This window comes from Macaca mulatta, chromosome 7 (assembly GCF_049350105.2).
Source record: "Macaca mulatta isolate MMU2019108-1 chromosome 7, T2T-MMU8v2.0, whole genome shotgun sequence".
Taxonomy (NCBI): domain Eukaryota; kingdom Metazoa; phylum Chordata; class Mammalia; order Primates; family Cercopithecidae; genus Macaca; species Macaca mulatta.
This window is the reverse complement of record NC_133412.1, coordinates 49,636,684-49,659,993: the sequence shown is the minus strand read 5'-3', so window position 1 is coordinate 49,659,993 and position 23,310 is coordinate 49,636,684. Positions and strand designations below refer to the sequence as shown.

The 23,310-nt window shown below is 36.6% G+C and overlaps 1 protein-coding gene and 1 long non-coding RNA gene across 32 annotated transcripts in view; one reads left to right on the top strand and one right to left on the bottom strand.

Annotated features, from left to right (window-relative positions):
• Nucleotides 1–23,310, top strand: part of MYO9A (myosin IXA) — a 306,752-nt gene that overhangs the window by 97,157 nt on the left and 186,285 nt on the right. For 21 of the 31 annotated variants that reach the window (XM_077939675.1, XM_077939671.1, XM_077939680.1 and 18 more), the window contains 4 exons: nt 415–471; nt 9,133–9,230; nt 11,618–11,744; nt 19,350–19,439. In XM_077939675.1, the coding sequence (XP_077795801.1) occupies nt 415–471; nt 9,133–9,230; nt 11,618–11,744; nt 19,350–19,439 (372 nt within the window). Of the gene's footprint in view, nt 1–414; nt 472–9,132; nt 9,231–11,617; nt 11,745–13,937; nt 14,072–19,349; nt 19,440–23,310 lie in introns of those variants that run through there. The other 10 variants (XM_077939666.1, XM_077939678.1, XM_077939676.1 and 7 more) reach the window with 2 other exon arrangements.
• The window catches only part of LOC144329952 (uncharacterized), a 38,478-nt gene continuing 29,870 nt past the window's right edge, over nt 14,703–23,310 (bottom strand). The window contains exons 3-4 of the long non-coding RNA XR_013395705.1: nt 17,873–17,975; nt 14,703–15,261 (exon numbers count right to left, since the gene is read on the bottom strand). This is a non-coding gene — a long non-coding RNA (uncharacterized LOC144329952). The remainder of the gene's footprint in view (nt 15,262–17,872; nt 17,976–23,310) is intronic.

Here is a 23,310-nt window from a genome sequence, read left to right as displayed (position 1 = left end):
AACTATTTGCATTATATTTGGGTGATTAAAGATTTTCTTTTTTATAAAGTAACGATCTCATAAATGAGCTGATAGTTGTTAGTATTAGAGAACTCTGGAATTTTGCTGTTCTTTCAGATCTTTTTGTAATTAATGACCATAATATATTTCTGTCATAATGTCAGTATTCATAGGATATGGGACTCAGTTTATATAAATAACAGTCACTGGAGCCTATGGTATATATGAGTTGGGTAGTATAGTATACAGTCTCCCAGAATGTGAAAATTTACTTCATTATTTCTTGTTTTATGCTGCTACGCAAAATAACTTTTCAATGGATAGCAGCAGTACTACCTGCACACCACATCTAAGAGATCATTAGAAAATTATAATAACCATTACTTCTACCTAACTAATCTGCCTTACTTTCAGATAACAAAGAAACCCCTCAGACAGAGCTGGGATGATTATTGCTATGACTCTGAGCCGGTCAGTACAAGTACCTAAATATTCTGTGTTCCTGTCAAAGGGTCCTCACATTGCTCATTTGCATCCATCTGAAGATTTAGAATGCAAATCAGCTGAAATACAAATAATCCTAGGAAGGAAGATAAATCAATGTTTCATTTCTTTTGAATGAATGATTTATATCTGTATAGTTTGTTGATTTAAAACCAGTTAATTTACTTTTTTTTGGATATTTTCTGGTCATTAAGACTTAGTCCACATTCAATATTTATTTTGACAAACATTAATTGATTATATTCCTGATTCTTCAGCATTGCTGTGGATTTGTATGAACTATAGTTTTTTTCCCCTTTTATTTTTTAGTAGTTTCATTACCCACATACTACGAGTAATAATTATTGTTTATTTCAAAAAATTGCATCCTTTATGTTTTATATGTCAGCAATCTTTACACATAATGAATGCATGAATATTTTTTTTTTTATTTTTTTTCCCAGTAGCAAGAGTCTGTAGCCTTAATAAAATTATCCAAAAATAAGTATTGAAATTCCTATAAATAAGGTTTTTTTTTTTTATTTTTTATTTTTTGAGACAGAGTCTCGCACTATTACTGGAGTACAGTGACATGATCTTGGCTCCCTGCAACCTCCATCTCCTGGGTTCTAGCAATTCTCATGCCTCAGCCTCCCAAGTAGCTGGGATTACAGGCGTGTGCCACCAGGCCCGGTTAATTTTTCTATTTTTAGTAGAGATGGGGTTTCGCCATATTGGCCAGGCTGGTCTTGAGCTCATGGCCTCAAGTGATCTGCCCATCTTGGCCACTCAAAGTGCTGGGATTACAGGTATAAGCCACTATGCCTAGCCTATTTTCTGTTTTAAATTGAGTGATTTAAGGGGATACATGATGTAATATAGAGTGAATAGGTAAATTTTGCTTTAATTTTTTAAAAATTGTATTATTGTATTTTAATAAGTATATATTTAAATTAGAGACAGAGTCTCACTATGTTGTCCAGGCTGGTCTTGAACCTCTGGCCTCAAGTGATTCTCTTGCCTTGGCCTGTCAAAGTGCTGGGATTATAGGCATGAGCCACCATGCCCAGCTAAATTTAGCTTTATTTGTTATATTTTATGACAAGTTTGTAACTATAAAAAGAACACAAAATTTTTAAAAAAATTTTCAATTAAGTTAGTTCTAAAAAGGCTGAAAACACACACTAATCTTCCTATATCTATTAATTAACTAATGAATTAATTTATTAAATATTCTTTCTGAAAACATTTCTTAGTCCTTGCTTTAAAGAACCACAACTTTGATTCGTGCTGCATGTTTATAAACTTTACTAATTGCCGAACTAGCCTATTTCACAGGTGAGAAGATTCAGTATACATGGATAATAATTTCTTTTTAGATAAATTTTGATTGTATTACTGTTATGTAACCAAGTAATTTTGGAGTTTAGATTTAACATTTTGGGGGAAAAAAAACTTGACATTTAAATTTATGGATTCTGATATATTTTAACAGAAAAAATTTAAGTTGTTTTGCCGTTCTTAAGAAGCTCCCCCTTTTCCTTTTTCACGTACTACACCAAGTGACCATGCCTCCTTGGAAAGCAGGTAGGGAACTGCAAACACATACTGCAAATAGAAGAGATCATCTGTTCTGAGCTTACAGTGAAGCTGTGAACTGATCTGCTACTTTTCAGAGGTAGTCTAAGTAATACTTAAGAATTTGGGGGCCGAGAGTAGTGGCTCATGCCTATAATTCAACACTTTTAGAAGCTGAGGTGGGAGAATTGCTTGAGACTAGGAGTTTGTGAGACTAGCCTGAGCAACAAGGCAACACCGTATCTCTCCAAAAAGTTAAGCCAGGTATAGTGATACATGCCTGTAGTTCCAGCTACTCAGGAGGCTGAGGCAGGCAGATTGCTTGAGCCCAGGAGGTTGAGGCTACAGCAAGACAAGATCACACCGTTACGCTGCAGCCTGGGTGACACAGCAAGACTCTATTTCAAAAAAAAAAAAAAAAAAAAGGATTTGTGCTCTGAAGCAGAATGACCTAACGTGAATATTGGCTGGTTTATTTTCCAGTATCATTTATTTTAGGGGTTAATAATGGTCTTTAAGTTTTGTGAGTCTTAAAGTTGTGCATGTAAAGAACTTGATAGAGTACATAATCCTTAGTAAGTGCATAGCGAATGCTGTTGCCACCATTTAAGTCATCATTACCCATCTTTCCCTTTAGAAGAACTTTGTATCCATAATCTGCTCTTCCCTTAATAATACTTTTGTCACCATTATCCATTTATTGTGTTTGAATATCTATTATAGTTTGAAATTTGATTTCTGATTGTTTTTCTTATGTTAATTAATAAAAGCAAACAGTCAGAGGATCTTTTATTCTTTCCTGTTAGCTCTTCCTCATAATATATTTGGGGACAAACTAAACTTTGTTTCCCTGTGAGTTATTAGAACTTATGTGACTAGCTTCATAGGTAGAGAGGATTGAGGACTGTTCTGTTGTACTACATTACTTACGTATTTAGTGGAATTGTATAAATGGTCCCAAGGAGACGTGTAGTTAGAAAATTGCTTTTTACAAGGGACCTGTTGTTGCCCTTGTATGGTGATTTAGTTCCATTTAAGGGTTATCCTATTAAATAAGCACAAACAGCAGTGTTGCATGGGAGAGAGCAGGGGATTTGGAACTACATAGATTTTGGTTTGGCCAGCCCTGTTATTTATAAGATTTTTTTTTTTAACCTTTGGAAAGTTATTTAACCTGTGAATCTCTTTTCTTGTCTGTAAATGTATATATAATTATCTCCTTGTGTTTTGAGGTTTCAGTAACTCTCATGGTGACTGACATGTAGAAGAATATTTAATAAGTGCTAATTTCCCCTCTTCAAGTGGTAATAATCTATTAAATGTCTTTTTATTTTTATTATTAATAACATCTCAACCTTTGTTTCTTCAATTATAAAATATGAAGAATGAATTAAATACTGGTAATATGTTGGCTGATGTCTGCCATTGTACCTTAAAGCTGATCTGAGGCTAGGCGCGGTGGCTCACGCCTGTAATCCCAGCATTTTGGGAGGCCGAGGTGGGCGGATCATGAGGTCAAGAGATTGAGACAATCCTGGCTAACACAGTGAAACCCTGTCTGTACTAAAAAGTACAAAAAATTAGCTGAGTGTGGTGGTGGGTGCCGGTGGTCCCAGCTACTAGGGAGGCCGAGGCAGGAGAATGGCGTGAACCCTGGAGGTGGAACTTGAGGTGAGCTGAGATCATGCCACTGCACTCCAGCCTGGGCAACAGAGCAAGACTCTGTCTCGAGAAAAAGAAAAAAAAAAAAGCTGATCTGAATAACTTCAATGTAAAGGGTCAGCCAGCCTCACCAAATTCTTTTATTTATCTGAGCCTTGAATTTTAGGGTCCAACTATTAGGTAGGGTTTTAATGGTAATTGCCATAAGTGATAGTCTCAGGACACCTGTGTCCATCATGCTGCAGACTGATTTGACCTGTATTATTCTGTGGAGACAAAGCTCCAACCTTGGTCACTACTACCTTTACAGGAATCCAAACGTCTATAAATACCTGGAAGCTCATTTCCTGTGTGGTAGACCTCCTATAATGCTTTCAGGGATCATGATGCAACTTGGGCAAGATACTCTGAAACCATGTTTTCATCTACTCTGTTTTAAGTATTTTTGCAGTGTAAAGATTCCTACTGCCAAAACCCATCTGTCAGTTTGTAAATTTGTGGTCACACACTTAAACATTGTCTTTCTGGCTTTATTCCTCACCCTCCTCTGCCAGTCTGGTATAAGGTCTCCGCATACTGCACAACTTTCTCTGCGTATATTTTTTCGTTTAAAAAGCACTTCACATCTGGCCAGATACGGTTGGTCACGCTTGTAATCCCAGCACTTTGGGAAGCCTAGGCGGGTGGATCACTTGAGGTCAGGAGTTTGAGACCAGCCTGGCCAACATGGTGAAACCTTGTCTCTACCAAAAAACAACAAAAAAAAATTAGCAGGGCGTAGTGATACGTGCCTGTAGTCCCAGCTACTCAGGACGCTGAGGTGAGAGAATCACTTGATCCCAGGAGGCATAGGTTGCATTTAGCCAAGATCGTACCACTACACTCCAGCCTGGGTGACAGAGTGAGACCCTGTCTCAAAAAAATTTAAAAGAAGCACTTAACATCTTTCTTTTCTTTTTTTTCTTCTTTCTCTCCTTCCTTCCCTCCTTCCTTCCTTCCTTCCTTCCTTCCTTCCTTCCTTCCTTCCTTCCTTTTTTTTTTTTTAATTTGTTTTTCGAGATGGAGCCTCACTTTGTCATTCAGGCTGGAGCACAGTGGCATGGTATCAGCTCACTTCAACCTCCACCTCCCAGGTTCAAGCGATTCTCCTGCCTCACCCTCCTGAGTAGCTGTGATTACAGGCGCCCGGCACCACACCCAGCTAATTTTTGTATTTTTAATAGAGATAGGTTTTTACTGTGTTGGCCAGGCTGATCTTGAACTCCTGACCTCAGGTGACCTGCTCGCCTCAGCCTCCCAAAGTTCTGGGATTATAGGCATGAGCCACTGCGCCCAGCCACTTGTCTCTATTTCTTAAAATGGTACTTAAGAAATCATACATTTTTATAACTACCAGTGTAGAGTGCAGGACATAAACTGGAACAATTGACTTTGAAGGTTAGTAAAGACGCTGGAGATCACTTAAGAAAAAAGGAGATAAATAACAGGTTTGGTTGGAATCCCAGCTACACTATTAGCAAGCTTCACCACCATAGGAGCAGTTGGCTTAAATTCTGAGCCAATGCTGCTGCTTGTGTGAAAGGGAATCATAACTACCACCAGAGGTTTTATAAGGATCAAATATAATATGGAACTGGACAGTGTCTCATGCCTGTAATCCCAGCACTTTGCAAGGCTGAGCTAGGCAGATTGCTTGAGCCCGAGAGTTTAAGACCAGCCTGGGCAACATGGCAAAACACTGTCCCTCCAAAAAATATAAAAATCAGATGGATGCTGTGGTGTACACCTGTAGTCCCAGCTACTCCTCAGGAGGGTGAGGTGAACCACTTGAGCCCAGGAGGCGGAGGTTGCAGTGAGCTGGGATTGTGCCACTGCACTCCAACCTCGGCAACAGAGCGAGACTCCATCTCAAAGAAAAAAGAAAAAGAGACAAGATAGTATGATTTCTTAAGTACCATTTTAAGAAATAGAGGCACAGTAGAAGAAAATATCTAATTTGACTCTTCTCTTTCTCTCCCTCACACCCACACTAATTGCCTACTGCATGCTAGGTTTATCCTAGGCATTTGTAAATGAGATAGTGTGTCACCTCATAGAAAGAGCAAGATCTGATAGCATGAAAGAGCATTTGGGTATGTTTGTTGGGGGAATGTAGTGGCATGTTATCAAGTACAAACAAGAACTTATACGGAGCTGACAGAAGGATTGCCTATGTTCTTTCAGTGGAAGGGGTTGTAACAGTTGTTTGTTAGTTCCCTGCCTTATCCTTGGAACGAACCTTACCATTTCCTTGAACTCTGGCTGACCAGTATTTGGATGCTGGGGCCTGAAGGCTTTGTGCAGAACCCTGGAAGGCCTTGGCATTTGTAGGGCCCTCTAGAAGTGACTTGGGAATTAACAGCTGCCTGCTCCCTCTCCAGAAGTCCTCAAACAGTGACTGATGAGAGATGAGATGGTATATAAATACAGTCACTCCCTCACCTTTCTAGGTTTTATATTGTTTCCCAGAGATAACCTTGGGATTAAACTCCATTATGCACTCACAAATGACTTGGGAATTAACAGCTGCCTGCCCCCTGTCCAGAAGTCCTCAAACAATGACTGATGAGAGATGAGATGGTATATAAATACAGTAGCTCTCTCACCTCTGTAGGTTTTAGATTGTTTCCCAGAGATAATCTTGGGATTAAACTCCATTTAACTACTTTCATAGTAGTTACCACAGACTGTTTAGTCTGTCTGCTCTTTTACTTTCTCACTTTCTCTGTGACTTGTATTTGACTCTTGGTCTGTCTCAAGATCTGCCTCCCAGGGAGCCGAGATTAAGATAAAATCATTTCTGTTCTGGGAGATTTAATTTATCCTTAGTTTTTCTTCTATAGTTGTCATCAGAGAAACAGAGAAGGGAATTAATACACATTTTTTTAAAACTATGATTTTGATATTCACTGAGACCACTTCGGGTTTCTAAGAACATTTGATTAAGGATAAGAGCAAATACAAATATATTTCAGTGTACTTTCCACTATTTTATATACGTTAATTGTTCCATTCACTTTCAGGGCAGATTAGAACACTGTTAGTTAGAAGAATCATTATTGACACATGTGAAGCATAGATTCCCTCTGCCTTGCCACTTGTGATAGGAAAATATTTGTTAAATCATCAAGCGAATGAACTGTTTGTGTTTTGAAAGTAAGGGGAAGAGTAGTAAGAGAGCTTACTTACTATAGGTAAAAGAAGAATGCATTTAAAAATTTATCTTAGGGCTGGGTACGGTGGCTCACTCCTGTAATCCCAGCACTTTGGGAGGCTGAGGTGGGTGGATCACCTGAGGTCAGGAGTTTGAGACCAGCCTGGCCAATGTGGTAAAACCCTGTCTCTACTAAAAAAATATAAGAAAATTAGCCTGGCACGGTGGCACACACCTGTAATCCCAATTACTTAAGAAGCTGAGGCAGGGGAATTGCTTGAACCCGTGAGGCAGAGGTTGCACTGCGCAGACATCGCGTCATTGCACTCCAGCTGGGCAACAAGTGCAAGACTCCATCTCAAAAAAAAAAAAAAATTATTTTAATGAGTAGGACATTGGCATGTCAGTAGAATTTCTTAAAACTGCTTATCAAAAACTTTATTGTCATAAAATTAAATGCATGGGTTCTCGGAAAGAACTTGTGAATTTAAATTTTTAAACTGTGCATGTGCAGCTTTCCATGTAGAGAATAAAAATACTGTTAACAGCATTTCAAAACTTTATTTTAAACTTCAGATATTCGTTGACTAATGCTTATGGTGCCTAAAACAGATTTTTTTGTACATGGTAAATACTTGATAAATACTTTTTATAAAATAAATGAGCACTTTATTTCAGAAAAAGGAATGTTTCATTCAATTCAATATATGTTATTCAGTAATTCAATGACTATGTATTTACCTAAATAATGACTTGTTTTTGGCACTGACTTTGCACTGGGGATCTCCAGTTAATAAGACGATTAACTGTTCATATACTTCACTGAGTACTTGAGAGAATATTCCCTAGAAAGATAGGCATTAAAAATGTAAATGCAGATGTGAGGAGGTTTTTGAAAGTACAAGGGACTGTGACAACATACAGTAAAGGGATTTATAACTCACTTATTGTTTTGAAGATTTAGAGTATGTCTACTACTGTTTGAGGAACTGAAATGCAAGGGTTATGCTTTAAAAGTAATGTTTTTTAATCTGGTATTCCACAGCATTTTTTTTTTTTCTTGTGATGGTGTTATGCTGTGTTGCCCAGGCTGGTCTCAAACTCTTTAGCTCAAGCAATCCTCCTACCTCAAGCTTCCAAGTAGCTGGGATTACAGGCGTGTGTGACTATTCACAACTATTTTTACTGACTCATATGACGTGTTTTCTGAGGGTTTTTATACTTTCACATATACTTCTTTCCTTGTTTGATTACTGTGTTGTCTATTATTTCATTAGGAAATAATTACATATATGAAGTATATAAATAATTATATATGTATATATCTAGTGTAGATGTAACAGGCTGGGCGCAGTGGCTCACGCATGTAATTCCAGCACTTTTGGAAGCCTAGGTGGGTGGATTGCTTGAGTCCGGGAGTTCAAGACTAGCCTGGGCAACGTGGTGAAACCCTGTCTGTATTAAAAATACAAAAAACTAGCTGGTCATGGTAGGACTAGCTGGGTAATTCCAGTTGCTTGGGAGGCTGAGGTGGGAGAATCATCTGAGCCCGGGAGGTCGAAGCTGCAGTGAGCCAAGATCATGCCACTGTACTCCAACTTGAGCAACAGGAATAAGACCCTATCTCAAAAGAAGAAAAAAAAAATCTATATAGATCTATGTAGATCTATATAAATATAGATTAGATAGATGTAGCAAACTTCTTTATATTATATAAATCTAGGCTTCACTCTTCAACTAAATTATTGCCTCTTCTAAAATTTATTTTTGTGTCACTAATATCTAGTTCAGTGCCTTACATAGAGTAGGCACTTGTTAAATGTTTGTTGAATAAATAATATTTGCTGGTGGAATTAAGCACTCTTAAATACTTTGAATTTCTGAAACTGTTTAGAACCACTCAAAATTAAACTTGGTATCAGCATACTTACTAAGTACAGCTAGCTCTTTATCTTAACTTTTGAGATCCTAATCTTGGTGATTGTGAAAGGGAGAACAAAAGTAAACTTATTGGCATTTTAGTAGGTATGTGTTTAGTTTGCATACCTATAGTAAGATAAGAGGTCTAATGAATTTGACTAGGCCTAACTATTCTGCCAGCTCTAATTTGCATTTATACATACAGGTACTTATCCTAAATTACCATATTTCTGAATGGCCCACGTTATTTTAAAATATATAATCTTGATTTTTAAACTTTTATTTTGAATAAGCAGGATTGCTTCATGGTGGAAGGAGAAGATTTGAGACATGATTTTGAGCGCCTACAACTTGCCATGGAAATGGTAGGATTTCTTCCCAAGACACGAAGACAGTGAGTTTACTTGTTGTATTTTTATACCTCCAATAGAGAACACATGATATGTCTTCGAAAGGTTTCTCCTGTTGGTCTTTTAAAATAGTTTTCTAAGTGGTAATCCTCATCTAGTACTTCATCCATCTCGAGCATTATTTCTAATTCCTTTTTTTGTCATAAATTCTTTTGAGAATCTGATGAAACCTGACACTATTGTTGTTGTAAAATGTACATCTTTAACAATTTGCATATAAATGCAGGAATTTATGGTGCCCCTGAAGCCTATCCATAGATGTTACTCAAAACTTTTGCTTTGTAACACTATTTTTATAGCTCTTCATTTTTTGTATATCAGTGATCTCTAATCTTATTAAATTATGCATACTTATCAGAGGCATAGTATTTAATTACCAGTGTATTTCCTCTGTATAGTTTATATCTGTACCATTCTAATATGTTTTTAAATTGTAAATCTAAACAAATTAAAAATATAAAAAGGTTGAGATAAAGATGAGATAAATTATATTTGAAGCAAATTATTTAAAATTAAAGACTCAACCTTGGCTCTCACCAGAAAAAAATAGTTACTTATAACTTTTTTGAGGGGGAGAGTTGTGTTGATGAGTATATCAGATCTGATTATATTGTTAAACATTTTTTTTTTTTTTTTTTTTTTTGAGACAGGGTCTCACTCTGTCACCTAGGCTGGAGTGCTCACTGCAGCCTCAACCTCCCCAGGCTCAGATGATTTTCCCACCTCAACTTCCCAAGAAGTTGGGACTGCAGACTTATACCATCACACTTAGCTAATTTTGTATTTTTTGTGCCATGTTGCCTACGCTGATCTTGCATTCCTGGGCTCAAGTGATCTGCCTTTCTCAACCTCTCAAAGTGCTAGGATTACCAGCAGGAGCCACTGCACCCGACCTCTGTTGTTAATTTTTAACCTCATGATTGATGACCCTATACTGAGAGTAGGAGAAAATCACCTCTGCTGTTTTCTTGTTTGCTTGCGCTTACATCATTGGTATGACTCTTTAATTAGCAGGCTGTTTGCTAGAATCTTTTTATGAGAAGTCAATTAAAATCAAATAATACAATATGTAAGTTGGCATACCAACTCAATTGGTGACATAAACTACAGTTCACTGAAAATTAGTGAATTTCTGTTAAAAATAATTTTTTAAAGAAGCTCATGAATTTGTTTTTGTCTTTTGACTTCCATTAGTTATGTTTTGGTTGATAGTTTATTCTTTAATCCAGAATAACATTATGCATTATTTTTTTAATAGACTTGTATTTACTGTGAGTCATGTGAATGATTGAAAGATTTTAAAACTTTAAATTATTTGAAAAATTAGATTTATAAGTTAGATGGTGATTCAGTACCTCTCAAATGTTGCTAAGGTAATATCTCAGGTTCCTAAAGCAATATCTTTGTTTTAGTTGGAATAGTTCGTAATTTTAGGAAAACATAGTGTTAAATTTTCGTAAGACAAATTTTGTAAGCCATATTTATTCTAAGAAAATAACTGCATGTGACACAAAGCTGTATGTATAAGGAGACTGAGGAGTTTTTCAGTGGAGTGTTTAGCTGTGTTAAATGCCTCTGAGATGTCAGATAAGTTAAGAACATAATATACTGTTCTTAGCTACATGGAGATGCTTGGTAACCTAAGGTTCCTGAATTAACAGGAGTTGATGGGATATATAGCATAAGAGGAGAGATTAGTTGTTGATTGGAGGGCACGTGCTCTTCTGACTCAGGAGGGAAATTTAGAACGGAGGGTCCATATGAAGTTGTTTCACAGTAGAGGTTAATATACCCCACATTGCTTCATACTTAACACACACACACACACACACACACACACACACACACCCACACCCACACACACACACACACACCCACACCCACAAAAAACCGTTTACCCCAAACACCGTAATGTGGTATAGGAAAGCATTTTAACAACATAACTAATAATAAAAAATCAGCTAGGATACTTGATTAAAAAAAATACAGATTCAAGGCCTTTCCTTTGGCAATTCTGATTCAGTGTATCTGAAACAGTATAGGAAAAAAGCATTCCAGGTAGGATAAATAGCATTTAGAAAGGCATGGCCTTTTAAAACACTGTGACAAATTCAGGCAATAGCAGAAGTCTCTTTGAAATAACTATATAAGAAGTGGTGTAATACTTAAGGCCATGAAAAGCATTTTAAACAGTATGTGATACATATAGTAAACCCTCAGTAAATTTTAGTAATTATTCCCATATTGCTTATTTTCCAAAGACTAGATACTTCATATTTGTACTGGTTGGTTTGCTTAACTAGAATTTTAGAATGAAACCATCTTTGGGAATGGATACAACTAAGCTATAATTTGTGTTTTGTTTTCCCAGGATTTTCTCTCTTCTCTCAGCCATACTACATTTGGGTAATATCTGTTATAAAAAGAAGACATACCGGGATGACTCCATTGATATCTGTAATCCTGAAGTTCTGCCTATTGTCTCAGAATTATTAGAAGTGAGTGATTACATTCTCAGTTGTCATTTCAAATACTTTGTAACTTTTTATTTTTTATTTTGTGTATTTTGTAGGTGTAAATGGGTTAATGCTTTCTATTAATAATGTTTTTATTAGGCACTATTTTTAAATAGCATTTCCAAAAGATGGAATTTTTCCTGATACCTGCCTCAGTTTGCTATTGAGTGAGGCAGAATCTTTAGAAAATTTGTGTTTTCTCCTTTGCCTCCACTTGCTCCAGACATCCATAGTCCCTAAATTTGCTGGATAGGATGAATATTTCCATGCTAGACTGTATAATGTTCTGGGGCTATGCTAATTTTTCTCTTTTCATATTTGAGATTTCTTCTCATACTAAGATTTTGGTTAGATTATTTTGTTTCAAGATGGGGGCATCTGGGTGGGTGGAGAAAAAAGGATACTACTTTTTTTTTTTCCTTATGGGTTGAATAGGACCTAAAGGTTCTCATCTCCTAGCATGCTTCTTCTTACATCAAGGGCCTTTATTACCTGATTCTTTCTTTCTGGAGTGATGATTTATCATATATTCTTAACTTCTCTCTTGCCTACCTCCTTCTCATCTTGCCAGATTTATCCCATCAGATGGGGTGTCATTTCTTACAGGCCCTATTGTCTGGCATAGCAAGGAAATATATGTATGTATATACTAACCTGTGTATATACACATATCTATACATATTTTAATATGTAATCATCTGTATCTATATAAAGGTAAACATGAGTTCATGATGATGTCTCCAACTGTAATCCATCTACACATGGATCATTCTGGCCCTCTTCCCTTGCTTATCTGTGAACTCCTGCTTCAACAGTGAGAAAGCTGTCTTCTATCCTCTGCCATCCATTTACTTGTTTAATTCCAGTATACATGTGTAGTGGTATCAAAATTGTTAACCTGTACCCCCCTGGGAAATGACTTTTTCAACTAGAATACAGTGCTTATGCGCAATTCCTTTTACCTTTAATCCTACAGACTTCACTCATTTCCAAAATTACTTAGAACAGCACCTTTTCCTTCCACCCCATTTGTTGAGGTTTCATATACTTGTCATGCATGCTGTTTTCTTGTCATAGTCTATATTCCTTCGTGGAATCCCCCAATCTCATAAATAATTTTTGATATTTGCATATGTTAAGTTCCACTCTTCATGCTATTTGGTTTTTGACAGATGCAGGAAGTCATGTGTCCACTATTATAGTATCATACAGAATAGTTTCACTGCCATAAAAATTCCTTGTGCTTTACCTGTTCAATCCCTCCCCGTAAACTGCTGGCAGCCACTGACCTTTTTTACTACATATATATATTTTTGCCCTTTCCAGGATGTAATATAATTGAATCATACAATATATAGATTTTTCAGACTGCTTTGTTTTACTTAGTAATATGCACTTAAGATTTATTTATGTCTGGCTGGGTGTGGTGGCTCATGCCTGCAATCCCAGCACATTGAGAGGCTGAGGCAGGTGAGTTGCTTGAACCCTAGGAATTCAAGACCAGCCTGGGCAGCATAGGGAGACCCCATCTCTACTAAAAACAACAACAAGAAAACAAAAAAAGCACAAAAATTAGCTGGGCGTGGTGACATGTACCTGTATACCCAGCTGCTTGGTAGGCTGAGGTGGGAGGCTTGAACCCCAGAGGCGGAGGTTGCAGTGAGCTTAGATTGCGCCACTACACTCCAGCCTGGGTAACAGAGCGAGACCCCGTCTCAAGAAACAAAAAAAAAGATTCGTTCATGTCTTTCTGTGGCTTGATAGCTCATTTCTTTTTATCATGGGGTAATATTCCATTGTATAGATGTACTATAGTTTATTCATTTATCTGTTGAAGGACATTTTGGTTGTTTCCAGTTTTTGGCAGTTATGAATAGCTTGTTTTTTTAAAAAAAATTATTCATCTTCTAAATCTTGGTTCCTAGGCCGCTTCATGTGGTTTAACCTTAAGTGGTCTAAACTGACTCCCTAAATACAGAGCATTTGTTTCTGCTTAGCATAATTTAGTTTTATAGCATAAAGTTAATTGTTTATTAGTTCATGTCTAAGGTTGCAGTGCTCTTTGAGAGCAATAGATACCTCTTTCTTATTTGTCTAACCACCCAGTGTTTATTTTTTCTGTACATTGGGCATTGCTTATTAACTTCAGTGGAATGATAACCTAGCAGAGGAAGAGGCAGGAGAAGGGAGTACTGTGAATTGGAACTAGACCTACTGGAAAGAAATTCTACCAGGAGATGGAGTGTGGTATCTGAAGTTTGTAATTTTGAAGATCATAAAGGCCAGAGAACAGATGGCGTTTTAGTCAGGTATTTCAGGTGATACTTTAGTCAAGGGTTTGGTATTGTGACAGGGCATTGTGGCTACTTGTAAGTCTAGGCAGTTCAGCAGAAACCAGGGCTTCTGTTTCTAGTGCATCCTGTCTTTTTTGGTAAGAGACTGGTAAGAACAATTCAGGCAACTCAAAGAGGAACTCAGGTATGGGTTTAAAAAAAAAGAGAGAAATCTAATTCTGAGAATTGGGCTAACCAGTATCAAAGACAATGGCAAATGGCAAATGTGATTTGACAGAAAATCTCACTTTTGAACCCCAGCTTCTTAAATTTCTTCTTGTGTATAATTTGTATTGGTTCTAGGGCTGAGGTTTAGTATTAAGTAGAAAGAAAATAGCTTCAAAATTCAGAAGCTAAAGACACCTATCTCATCTTTAGTTAGTACTTAGAAATTATTTTAGAAAATGATTGCCTCTAGTTTGTTAAGACTGATAATAATAATTGCAATCTTAAGGCTTTGGTTGAGATAGAGTACAAAGATAAGCACATTGACTGGTTTATTTAAACATCCAAACTCTTTAGTTGTGATTTAATTTCTCTTCTTCCCATGGTGATTTAATTCAATGGTAAATATAGAAGAACAAATGTTTTTAAAGTAGTGGTTTAATTTTATTTATTTACTTTTCAGTTTTTTTTTGTAGTTACCTGAGGCGATAATGAATGTCTTGAGTCTTTACTAATGCCTATTTGGCATGGATACTTGTGAAAATTATTGAAAGGTGAACAAGCTCCAATTGATAAATTGTAGGTAATTGTGGAAGATGTTTTTGTTGTGAGATATTAGAACTGTCATCATTACCAAAAACTGTTCAGTTTTTAGCAGGTTTATGTATTTTGAGTGTATTTTAACATCTGTTGAAACAATATAAAGAATAGGGTTTTTTTGTTGTTTTTTTGAGACGGAGTTTCATTGTTGTTGCCCAGGCTGGAGTGCAGTGGCGCAATCTTGGCTCACTGCAACCTCTGCCTCCCGGGTTCAAGCCATTCTCCTGCCTCAGCCTCCCAAGTAGCCGAGATTACAGGCATGCGCCACCATGCCCGGCTAATTTTGTATTTTTAGTAGAGATGGGGTTTCACCATGTTGGTCAGGCTGGTCTGCAACTCCTGACCTCAGGTGATCCACCCACCTTGGCCTCCCAAAGTGTTGGGATTACAGGTGTGAGCCACTGTGCCTGGCCAAGAATAGGTTTCTAATTAAATATCAGATTTTTAATTAGATAAATATGAGAAACTTTGTAGAATGGATATTAAACCCATTGCTACTTGTTCTGTATTAATAGTTTATGAATATTCTAAAAGTATTATATTTAAGAATTTTTAGAAAATTATAGAGGAGCTGATTAAAAAATCATGAATTGGATAATATTTTCTTTAGGATCCTTACCAAATGTTATGCAAGATTAGTATGTTTTGGGGTTGTGTGGTTATGCGTAGATCTATGTACAATCTTTGTTAGGTTTTTGTGCTAGTTAAAGAGAACTCAGGAAATGAGTTGAGAGTTTTTGTACCCTTGCTCCTTTTTCTGCATTTAGAAGGATCATTAGCAGAGAATAATATGTTCCTCAAGGGTTTGAGAGAGGTCAACCTTATGAGCAACTGTATTTGATATCTTTTTATTTGTTCCATGTTAACTAATTTTTTAGGATTTTCAAATCTGGCTTGAGTTATTTGGATGATCTGTAGTTTTCTAAAAATGATGTATTGGATGATCTGTGATTTTCTAAAAATGATGTTTTGAATGTTTAGAATGTGTTGCTTTTGAGTTCTTTGTAAATAGTCTGTTAATTTCAGTCTTTAAAATTTTTTCTCTATAGTATTAGCTATTTGTGTTTCTTAGTTTTTTTCTTTTGCTTTGTGTGAGATTTGTCTTTTATGTTTTATTTTTCTTTCTTTCTTTTTTTTTTTTTTTTGAGATGGAGTTTCGCTCTTGTTGCCCAGACTAGAGTGCAATGGTATGATCTCAGCTCACTGCAACCTGCACCTCCCAGGTATAGGTGATTCTCCTGCCTCAGCCTACCAAGTAGCTGGGATTACAGGCATGCGCCACCATGCCCAGCTAATTTTGTATTTTTAGTAGAGATGGGGTTTCTCCATATTGGTCATGCTGGTCTCGAACTCCTTACTTCAGGTGATGCGCCTGCCTTGGCCTCCCAACATGCTAGGATTACAGGCGTGAGCCACCGCACCTAGCCATCTTTCATGTTTTCAAAGAGTTGGCCTTTAGATTGATCAGTTCTAACATTTTACTTGTTGCATATTAATTTGTTTTAGGATATTTTCTTCCTTTTTTCCCTGTTATGAAATGTTGCCAGCACGCAATATTATATAGAAAACAATGTAATCAACCCGTACTCACAGCCCCACTCAAGTAATAAAATATTGCATATAATTGAAGCCCACTGTGTACCTCTGTCTCCACCAGAGGTAACCACTATTATGAATTTGGTGTTCGTCATTCCTATTCTTGTTTCTGTATTTTCAGTATAGATAGATGTTTTTATAAAGAATATATAGTTTTGCCTGTTTTCAGTCTTTATATAAATGTTATACTGTATGTATTATTCTGAAACTTGGCTTTTTTTCATTCCATAGTATGTTTTTGAGATCTTTCAATTCTGATTTCTATGTTCTAGATTCTTCTTTTTTGTTGTTGTATAAGAGTCCATGGTATGAGGCTGGGCACGGTGGCCCACACTTGTAATCTCAGCACTTTGGAAGGCCGAGGCAGGCGATTACTTGAGCTTAGGAGTTCAAGACCTGCCTGGGCAACATGATGAAACCCCGTCTCTAATCCCAGCTACTCGGGAGGCTGAGGCAGGAGAATTGCTTGAACCTGGGAGGCGGAGGTTGCAGTGTTCTGAGATTGTGCTATTGCACTCCAGCCTGCGTAACAAAAGCAAAACTCTGTCTCAAAAAAAAAAAATTAGCTGGGCGTGGTGGCATGTGCCTGTAGTCCTGGGCTGGAATGCAGTGGCACGATCATGGCTCACTGTAGCTTTGATCTCCTGGGCTCAAACAATCTTCCCGCCTCAGCCTCCTGAGTATTTGGGAGTTCAGGCATGTGCCCCCATGCCTGGCTGATTTTACATTTTATTTCTAATAGAGAGGAGGTCTTGCTGTGTTGTTCAACCTGGTCTTTAACTCCTGAGCTCAAGCAGTCCTACTGCCTTGGGATTACAGGTGTGTTGGGATTATAGGTGTGAGCCACTGTACCCAGCCAATATTTACTTTTAATAATTGCAGAAATATACCTCACAATATAGCTTTGGATTTTATTACGTTTTTTTCTTAGCTTTGTTTTGTCATTTTTGTGTAATCTGGTACTATTTTTGTTTCTTAATGTATTTTGAATAAATCTAAAAGGTTGAGGCCTTTTATTTAAATTTGGTTGTTGATTTTTGGCTTTACTGCATTTTGTTATATGCCTCAAATTATTTCCAGTTTTTGGAATTTGAGAGTTGATCAGTGAATGCTCTGAAAGCTGTTGTATTTGCTAGGTAATATTTATCCATTCAATATGATTCAAAGTTGTTCTTTAAAAGATTATTGATCTATCATATGTTGTTGGTGGCAGGGTAATGCCTCTTTCTGTCATTTTATAACTCAATCTTCTCCTTATAATCTTTTTTTTTTTTTTTTTTGAGATGGAGTCTGACTCTGTTACCTAGGCTGGAGTGCAGTGGTGTGGTCTTGGCTCACTGCAAACTCCGCCTCCTGGTTTCAAGCGATTCTCTTGCCTCAGCCACCCGAGTAGCCATGATTACAAGTGTGCACTACCACATCCGGCTAATTTTTGTATTTTTGGTGAAGACAGGGTTTCCTATGTTGGCCAGGCTGTTCTCGAACTCCTGACCTCAAGTGATCCGCCCACCTTGGCCTCCTAATGTGCTGGGATTACAGTCGTGAGCTACCATTCACAGCTATTATAATCTAATACTTTTTACCGATAAATTTTTATATTGCCTACATTTATGAATGTTATGTTTTTATTATGTATGGATACTTTTATAAAATGTCCTTGTTTTACCACTTCATGCCCATCATCATGACAAAATTCTGAGGTCTGGTAACATTAAGTATAGTCAAGGTTTGGAAGAAGTAGGAACTCTCAGTGCTACTGCTGAAAGAGCTTATTGGTAAAAATTATATATAGGAATTTGGTAGTATTCTGTAAAGCTGAAAATATGTATGCTCTAACCTTCTTCTACTTTTAGGTTTGTTCTTCACAGAAACTTTTGAACTCATATGCAACAATATTTATTGTGGTTTATTTTGTAATCACACACAATTGTAAATAGTGTAAATGCCTACAAAGAGGAGAATGGATTACACACTGTGGTATATTTATATGCTGCAATGCTGTATAACAGTTAAGATGAATAAGGTTGATCTAAATTATCAACATGGTATGTGCCTGTAGTCCCAGCTGCTCAGGAGGCTGAAGCGGGAGGATTGCTTGAGTCTGGGAGGTTGAGGCTGCAGTGAATCGAGATCACACCACTGCACTGCAGCCTGAATGGCAGAATGAAACTGTCTGAAAAAAATAATAATAATAAAAATTATCCACATAGTTAGATCTGAAAAACGTATGGGCAATATGATACTTTATAGGTAAACATTAAATTCATTTGACAGTATAGTATAGTGTTTATGAATATATTTAATACATATAAAGTGTAGAAACATGAACTGAAATGATAACGTGAAATTCATGATAGTATTTGTCTCTGGGGAGAGAGTGAGAACAAAGGAAGTGTCAACTTTATCTTAAAAGTTTGTCATTCATGAATAAGAAGAAACATCTGAAATGTAAGTATTTTTTGGAATATTCCTAGAATTCAAGATTCATGAAGAAGGAATATCTGAAACATAAATTAATATCCTTTGGAATATTTCTGGAATTCAAGAAGTGCTGTCACTTTTTAGTCCTTGCCTCCAGCTTGTGAGATTATGGTTGATCATCTTAAAATGTTTTTTGTTCTGTTCTATATTTTCTGTATTCTGCATAGTGAAACATGTTTCTCTGTTATGATCAGAAAGCAAGCTTTAACTTGAAAAAACCCAGTTGTCTTTTGAGTGGGACACTTAAATTCCATTTTGGCCAGTATTAAAATTGCCCAGTGTATTGACTCTTTTCTCTGCTATATAATTGCTAATCTCATTAAGCTTTTCCTCCTCTATTTGGCTTTTTCAAAAGATAATTCAACACATTGTCATAAATCTTACATATTGAGTTTACTTTTCTGTTTTATAGGTTAAAGAAGAGATGCTATTTGAAGCATTAGTTACAAGGAAGACGGTGACAGTGGGAGAAAAGCTTATTTTGCCATACAAGTTGGCAGAGGTATGATGAATTTTCTATGAAATGAAAGCATTCTGGACATTGTTAGAAGTTTAGGTTTGAAGTTTGGGTTTTCTCTTAACAGCAGGAAAATGACAAGGGCAAAAAGTTTTCATTGAAATATTTTCTAGGCCTTTAAATTTGATTGTGAATTTTCCATTGATTTGGAAACTTAAATTTGAATGTGATTGTGAGAAATAGGCTTGCATTTTTCTCCAAGGATCTTAACCTCTTCATCATTTCTAACTTTCATATTACTAATGTGGGGTAGATAGATGGTAGATTAGAATTATAAATGAGCAGTATTTGACCCAATTAATTATTATTCTTGAGACAGTTTCTTCTAGCACATCATACTTTTTTGGTTAACTTTTTCATTGTTGGCTACTTGTTTGCAGTTCTTTCTGCTTGTCTTGTCTTTTTTCTTCAACTCTAAAAGGTGGAGTACCCTAGGACACAGTCTTTGTTTCTTCTTCTCTATATTCTTCATTGAGGTTATCTTACCCAGTCCCATCACTTTAAATATCATCTGTATACTGAGGCTTCTAGGTGATATTTGTTGCTACTATTATACCACTCAGATCTGTAGGGGTAGGAAAATTATTGAAAAGCCACTACTTTATGGAGTAATTTTATGAAAGTGATGACAAATCAAATTATGATAATTATAAAAATTGGACAGGAATATGAAATTAGAATATTAGAAGACAGAGGTGAGGAAATTGTGATTGAATTCTAGAGAATGTTTTTTAAGCTTGACATTGATCCATTTGTCTCATCTTCTGTGTCTCCAAGTCCACATTTCTTCTTATGTCATATTATAGTCTTCTACTTTGAGAGCTTCTTTCTAAACAATAAGAAAGCCAAATCTTTAAGAGTTTTATATTTCTTTTATGTAAAATAAATATTCATTGCTTTTTACATTTTATTTCACTACCTTTTTCTTTTTTTAAAAATTTAACTTTAAGTTCCGGGGTACATGTGCAGGTTTGTTATATAGGTAAACTTGTGTCATGGGGGTTTGTTGCAGAGATTATTTCGTCACCCAGGTGTTAGGCCTAGTACCCATTAGTTATTTTTCCTGATCCTCTCCCTTCTCCCACTCTTTATCACCCCTTGTATGTCTCCGTGTGTTCTCATCATTTAGCTTCCACTTAGAAGTGAGAACATGCTGTGTTTGGTTTTCTGTTCCTGTGTTAGTTTGCAAGGCATTATGGCTTCCAGCTTCATCTATATTCCTGCAAAGGACATGGTTTTCTTCTTATTTATGGCTGCATTGTATTCCATGGTGTATAAGTACCACATTTCTTTATCCAGTGTGTCATTGATGAGCATTTAGGTTGATTCCATGTCTTTGCTCTTGTGAATAGTGCTGCAGTGAGCATATGCTTACATGTGTCTTTATGATAAAATGATTTCTATTCCTTTGGATATATGCCCAGTAATTGGATTGCTGGGTCGAATAGTAGTTTTGCTTTTAGGTCCTTGAGGAATTGCCACACCGTCTTCCCCGATGGTTGAACTAATTTACACTCCCTCCAACAATGTATAAATGTTCCTTTTTATCCGCATCCCCACTAACATCTGTTGTTTTTCGACTTTTTAACAATAGCCATTGTGACTCGTTTCATTGTGGTTTTGATTTGCATTTCTCTAATGACCACACCACCTTTTTCATTACAAAATTTTTTTAAATATTTATTTTTATTTTTAACTTTAAATGTAACCTTCTGAGATTGTTTTGTATTCCCAGCTTTGTTTTTGTTTATGTTTGTTTGGTGTATTTTTTTCTTTTTTTTTTGAGATGGAGTCTCACACTGTCACCTGGGCTGGAGTGCAGTGATGTGATCTCGGCTCATTGCAACCTCTGCCTCCCAGGTTCAAGTGATTTTCCTGCTTCAGCCTCCCGAGTAGCTGGGATTACAGGCACCCGCCACCATGCCCAGCTAATTTTTTGTATTTTTAGTAGAGACAGGGTTTCACCATTTTGGTCAGACTGGTCTTGAACTCCTGACCGTGTGATCACCTGCCTCGGCCTCCCAAAGTGCTGGAATTACAGGTATGAGCCACCGCGCCCGGCCGTTATTTCTTTAATAAAAATTTCAGCCCCTTAATCTCAAGCACTGAAATTGAGATATCCATTGGGGTATAATGTGTCATCTGAGGCTTGAGGTTCTCTTCCAAGTTCACAGGTGGTTGACAGGATTCAGTTCCTTGTGATTCTAGGACTGAGGCACCTAGTTTTCTGTTGTTGTTGGATGTCAGTCAGGGGCCATTCTCAGCAATTAGAGGCTGATGTGATTTTTTGCCATGTGACCCTGCCTGTAACATGGCAGTTTGCTTCTTCAGGGTCAGCAGGAGAAGCTCTATTTACAGCAGAACTCAAATCCCTTTTGAAGAGCTTTTTCTGATTATGTCAGTCCTATCCAGGATGATCTCCCTTTGATTAAAAAGTCAATTGGTTTGGGTTTTTATATCTTTAAAATCCCTTCATTTTTATCATGTAACATCAGGTTCATATGGGAGTGGAATCCATTGTATTTACAGTTCTGCCTACACTTACGAGGAGGGAATTATACAGAACTTGTACTCCCCAGGGGATGGGAATCTTGTGGGCTATCTTGGGTTTTGGTCAAACACAGAAGTCAGGAGTGGATGTAGAGAGATGAGTTCAGAGGCTGCAATAGTGAGAATGATATTTGCTTTGTAGAATGGTGACATATTGACAGGGAGAAATGTATGGATTTAAAAGAAAAAAAATTGATGACTAAATCAACAGGACCTGGTAATGACTTGAATAATGGGAAGCAAGGCAAACAAAGGAGGTGTCAAGGATGAGTCCTACATTTCTGGTTTACACAGCTGTAAGAATATTGGTACCCTTCAATGAGATAGGAAACACTAAATGAGGTCTTGTTTGGGTGGGAAAATATTACTTGGTATTTGGGTTTGCTGAGGTTAAGCTATGAAAGACAGACATGCGTTTCAGAGAAGAGGGCTGGAAGTATAAAATTTGGAGTACAAAGTAAATAAATAGGTATTGTATTGGCATATCTGGATTCTATAACTATGGTATGTTATAAAAAGGGTACATTATGTAAACCATAGTGTAGTTAGACTTTAGTTTTTATCTTTGTCTGAAGGTCTGTCTTTTAAATTCAACTCATTTATAAAATTTATTGTGATAATGTTTATATGCTTATTCTATGTCTTATATTTGTTGATTTAGTTTTCAAATATTGTACTTTCCCTGAATTTTATCAGATTATCTTCATTTTTCTTTTCTTTCTGGGGGAAAAATACAGTGGTATTCTATTATATTTTCATTCTACCATTGGTTTTCTTGATAGTTGGTTCACCTTACGCTCAGATTCCATATCCAAAGATTCAACCATTTGCAGATTAAAAATATTCTAAAACTGCACAACAATAAAAAATAATACAGGTTTCTGGTGTTGAAGATAGAGAATTTGATACCAATCTTCTCTCTGCTATGTAGGCAGTTATTTTTTGGTCTAGGAACTGGAAGCTTCTTTTTCCTTCAGTATTCAGAAATTAATTCATCACCTGTGTGGTAGGTTGTAGTATTACCTTCTTTTTACAGATGTATAAGCAGTAGCCTAAGAGGTTAAGTAACTTAGTCACGATTATGCAGCTAGAATAAGTAGAAAAACTAGAATTGGAAGATAGTCTAGTTCTTAATCATTACTCTCTATTTTCTTTATACTTCAAAACAGAGTTATAAATATATGCCTGAATATACAAGCTTCAAAATAAACCCCTAGATAATAAATATGTAAATTGCTAGGATTTATATTCTTCTAAGTGCCAAGATTCAATTCTGTAAGACATGTGCCCTACCCTACTCCTCCCC